This window comes from Sesamum indicum, linkage group LG10 (genome assembly GCF_000512975.1).
Source record: "Sesamum indicum cultivar Zhongzhi No. 13 linkage group LG10, S_indicum_v1.0, whole genome shotgun sequence".
In the NCBI taxonomy this organism is placed as follows: Eukaryota; Viridiplantae; Streptophyta; class Magnoliopsida; order Lamiales; family Pedaliaceae; genus Sesamum; species Sesamum indicum.
This window is the reverse complement of record NC_026154.1, coordinates 502,646-506,984: the sequence shown is the minus strand read 5'-3', so window position 1 is coordinate 506,984 and position 4,339 is coordinate 502,646. Positions and strand designations below refer to the sequence as shown.

Sequence of the window (4,339 nt, the reverse complement as noted above, 5' to 3'; positions counted from 1 at the left end):
AGAGGGGTAAACCGCTGGTGTTTTATTCATTGGCCCAAGTGCCTGCCCCTGCCCTGGTTTTGGTTTGTACTCATGTGCTTGGAAGAGTTCTCCCTGCATTTTCTCAGGATCAAGGATGCGCATCAGCAACACAAAAAGGAGGAAAAACTCGGCCTTTTTCTTCTTTCATTTGTATTCATATATTCGATTGAACATGGAATTTGAGCTATTATTGTCTATTTACTACAGAAATCTCAGTTTAGAAACTTAAATTCATACATGTGTTCCTAGAATCATCAATTGCTTTAAATTAGCTACGGCAGTTCTTGGACCGTCGAGGAAGATTGACACTTCAAGTCTATTAATGATATAATACAAGAAGATGAGGGTGGAGCCTTGGATCTATGATTTTTTTTTGGTGTGAGAAAAAGGTAAGTGGACCATTTCTTGATTTGTCTCTCAACACAATAATAAATATATCTGTGCGGGTTTTGCTGCTTGAATTATGAGTTCTTTTGGGGGGTTGGGGGGTTTGCTTTTGACAAAAGCAGGTTGTTGAAAAGGGAGCCTCCTCTTTTCATTGTCTGCATATTACACGTGGCCCTTGTCTACTTCATACATAGATATATCGCAAGACAACCTTTCTTTATCGTCTCTGTATAAATAATGTGCTACGGATAACCGAAGCAAGAAAATTGTTACTACTTCTGGGTTTTGGGTATTTCATATTTGCAATTTCAAGTACATTCCCCCCCTTTTATTTAGTTATATTTTGAGTTGATCGAAATCATTTTCAGAGATACCTACTTCAGCTCGCCCACGGGCCCCAAGACATTCAAAGATAAGCTTCTTGATCTGGGCTTGGCCTTCCAGAAGCTCACCTGCCTCAATTGTCTTTTGCTTCTTTCTTACATACTTACACGTGTTTTCTTTCCTTGGACTTTTGTTTCTCGCGTTGTATTGTTTTACAAATGCATATATATATATATATATATGTAATTATTGATTGATTGCTCTAGTTTATGCTGTTCGTCATCACTTCACTTTACGTCGGCAGTGACACTTTTTCATTACGTTTTTAATGCTTTCGTAGTGTTAGCTTTCGTTGAAAACATGGAGGCCCTGTTTGGATTTGTAAAGCTGATTCAGATTGCAATGAAATTGTAACGAATTCATCAACGACATCCAAGTTTGCGAGTTGAATCATTCAACTCTTGACATGTGATACATAAGTATATTCTGATCCAAATTAGATTTGATTGAAATAAAATTAATTATATAACAAGTATAATACACTTGTTGTGTGATCGATATACACTTCTAAAAAAATGATACAAATATATTATATTTATTCTGTATTTAATTTAATTTGAACAAACTCGATTTAAGACAAATAATTTGATCATACACAAACATTAGCTGTTAGGAAATGACATAATCATAATTTAATGACAAATTTACTATTGATGTCGCAATGCAACCTAATTCTTGCACTAAATGCATTTAAGTATAGTATTTAAACCCTAACCTGAACTTAAAGCTCTAGTCTCAATATTAGCACACTTTAAACCTAATCTTGCTTTTACCATGGACTGCTAAAACATCGTTATCAAAAAAAAAAAAAAAGGACTGCTAAAACCCTTTTTCGAAAATGTTAAATTACGTTGCAATAAATTTAATTAGACTATCTAGTTTATCAACTGAGATCTAGGGAATGACATTTTTTATGTTGTATTTTAAAATTAGTATACTTTTCATTCCATCAGTCACAAAAATCTAATCAATGACTCAAAGATTACAAAAAATCTGACTTCCATTGGTTGCATCAAATTGTGTTAGTATTTTGGCGGATTTTATTGTAATTAACGTTTTGTTCTGTACATCCAAGGTTTTGCAATCCGTACGTGATAATCTATTAAAAGAAGGATACAACTCCAAGAAAAGGAAATTCCCAAAACAAAAGCTGAATCCTCAGGAGTTGCAAAGTGGATTATATTTACCTTAAAAAATAAACTTCAATTACTGCTAACGCAACTTGCAAGAGAAGACGAGAAGAATGAAAAATAATAACACAGCAAATGAATTTGCTGCAAAATTTTATCATTTTTCCCCTTCTTGAGATAAAGAAATAAAGCAAATATAACACAAGTAATTCTCTGAAATCTTCTTCTCTACAAAGCCTTTCATCAGCAGCCATAGATCAATAGATAAATTCAAATCAAACCTACTGAACTTGGAAATCCTCAGTTGCTCTGGAGAAGATGATGCTCCTGAGGTCTGGCTGAAGGGGAGATATCCCTTTTGTTCTTGTCTAAAAAGCAAGCAGCTTCAAACATACTAGTGTTATGAAGTTGCCTGTACGAGTTTTACTACTTTAAATACCAGTTGACCTCATGGGGAAATGGTCCTTGAATATAAATGTAATAGTTTTAACACAACCAGAAAATCTAATGAAAAGAAAATTTGTGGGTCCATAGTGTTTTCACAGGATCAGACAGCAAAATCACAGACAAGATAACAACTTCCTGGAAATCAACTTTCAGACTGTTTTGGTGTCAGAATGAGTCCAATTCCACATTTTGGTAAGAGACTTGATAAGTTTCTCTTTTAGTGTGAATTTTCATGCTGACAGAAATTAAGTGGTAGGACCCACATCCATTAAAAAGGGGTTTGGCCTCACTCACATCAATTCTTGGGTTGGTGGGGTGGGTGGGGTTGGATGCCCATATCCGAAGAATTTCCAATCTTGTGCTTCTTCCACTTGGTTAATTTTCAATCTTGCATTAAATCTTCCAATGTACTGGTGAAAATAAATAAGTTAAAATAAAATCCCATAAGTTGATGATATATATTAATCTTGAAAAGAAACAGCTCCTTTAGACAAAGATTTGCACATTTACAATAGTTTTTTTATCTTGACTGGTACGTTACATCATTTCATGATTTAATAATGTGAATATGAAGAAAGGTCCACATCTCAAGTTTGACAAAGGAGAGTGGAAAAGTTTAAATCAATTTCTTATAATTTATCCAACATGTATTCACAATACTGTTACCTGAAAGGAGAAGGAGCATATTTTGGATTTATATCAACCCCCCAACAATTTTCTATCACAGGTTAATTAAATCAGACTCAATTTAAAATAGGAAAAAAGTCCCACAAACAATCTCTGGGGAAAACAATTAGTTGAATTGCACAAAAAAAAGATAAATTAGTTCTAAGCCAAAGATTTGATGTTTAATAGTAAACAATAAGTAATGTTCTCCTCAGATGTTACAGTTACAGAGGTTAAAACAATCCTGCAATTTCTCTCTTCCTTCTGTACAAGTTTCTGATGGCTACTTAACTGCATATGCTTTCCAGGGGTCTGTGGTGACTGTATAAACGTATAAACCTTAACCAGAAGGCTGTTATAACCTGAACTAATTAAAAATAGGACAAAAAATTGTATATAAAAGTTCATCCAGATGAATTATCAGCCTCATCAGAATGCTGCGATGACTTGTTCTTCAATGCAGCAATTTCCCTATCTTGCTGTTTCTTTAGATACTGTTGTGCAGTTGAGTTGACAATCTTAACAGAAAAGTTCATTAGCATGATCCAAATAACGGTATTCCAAATGGAAGCAAGGGAGAAATCCCATTTTGACACCTGATAAAAACACACGTTTTATAAGTAACAGAGAAAATAATCAAATAGATTAAGAAATAGGATGTTCAAACAACCTCGATATTGGAAGGAACATGAGGTTTGGTGGCCAAGTACTTGTCTTTCATCGACTGAAGCTTGGAAACGAGGTTGGGTATGATAGAATTGAAACCGGGTGCAAAGCCCATCACCAAAAGCAGTTCATTTTCCATCCAATCAAGAAGTTGGTTGTTGCACACACAGATGATAAATACAGTCTGCAGATGATATTTTTTTTATAGAAAATTACATCTGATGCAAGTTAAGAATGTTAAAAAGTTAAGAGGGAAGATAAATACACAGCATATTTTATCTAAAACAAAAGTAAAAAGACCAAGAATTCAAGTTCTGTCATAGACCTGTATGTGTGTCTTGATGATTGCTTTGCCTATCGCCGTTGCCAAAAAAAAATTCCAGAAAGGAATTCCAAATTGTCCACACATTATTCCCGCAAGATCAAATAAAGGATTAGGTACCTACAAAAATTATCCCCACAGAGATAGTAAGATGCAATAGCAGCTATCATGAAGTAAAAGTACAGAGTAAAGAAAAAGACAAGGAAATAATTAATCAATTATTATACAGGGTTTCTGTTTTGTTTTGTCTGTTTGTTAGTCTTTTTCTTTTTGGTTCGTTAGGGTTGTTTTGTTTGTTAGTTTTTTTTCCTTTTCT

The 4,339-nt window shown here is 34.0% G+C and overlaps 1 protein-coding gene across 1 annotated transcript in view; it reads right to left on the bottom strand.

Moving 5' to 3' along the window:
• Positions 3,391-4,339, bottom strand: part of LOC105171356 (vacuole membrane protein KMS1) — a 4,974-nt gene continuing 4,025 nt past the window's right edge. Inside the window, exons 6-8 of the mRNA XM_011092434.2 lie at positions 4,027-4,143; positions 3,706-3,885; positions 3,391-3,631 (exon numbers count right to left, since the gene is read on the bottom strand). Of these exons, the coding sequence (XP_011090736.1) occupies positions 3,440-3,631; positions 3,706-3,885; positions 4,027-4,143 (489 nt within the window). The 3' untranslated portion in view covers positions 3,391-3,439. The remainder of the gene's footprint in view (positions 3,632-3,705; positions 3,886-4,026; positions 4,144-4,339) is intronic.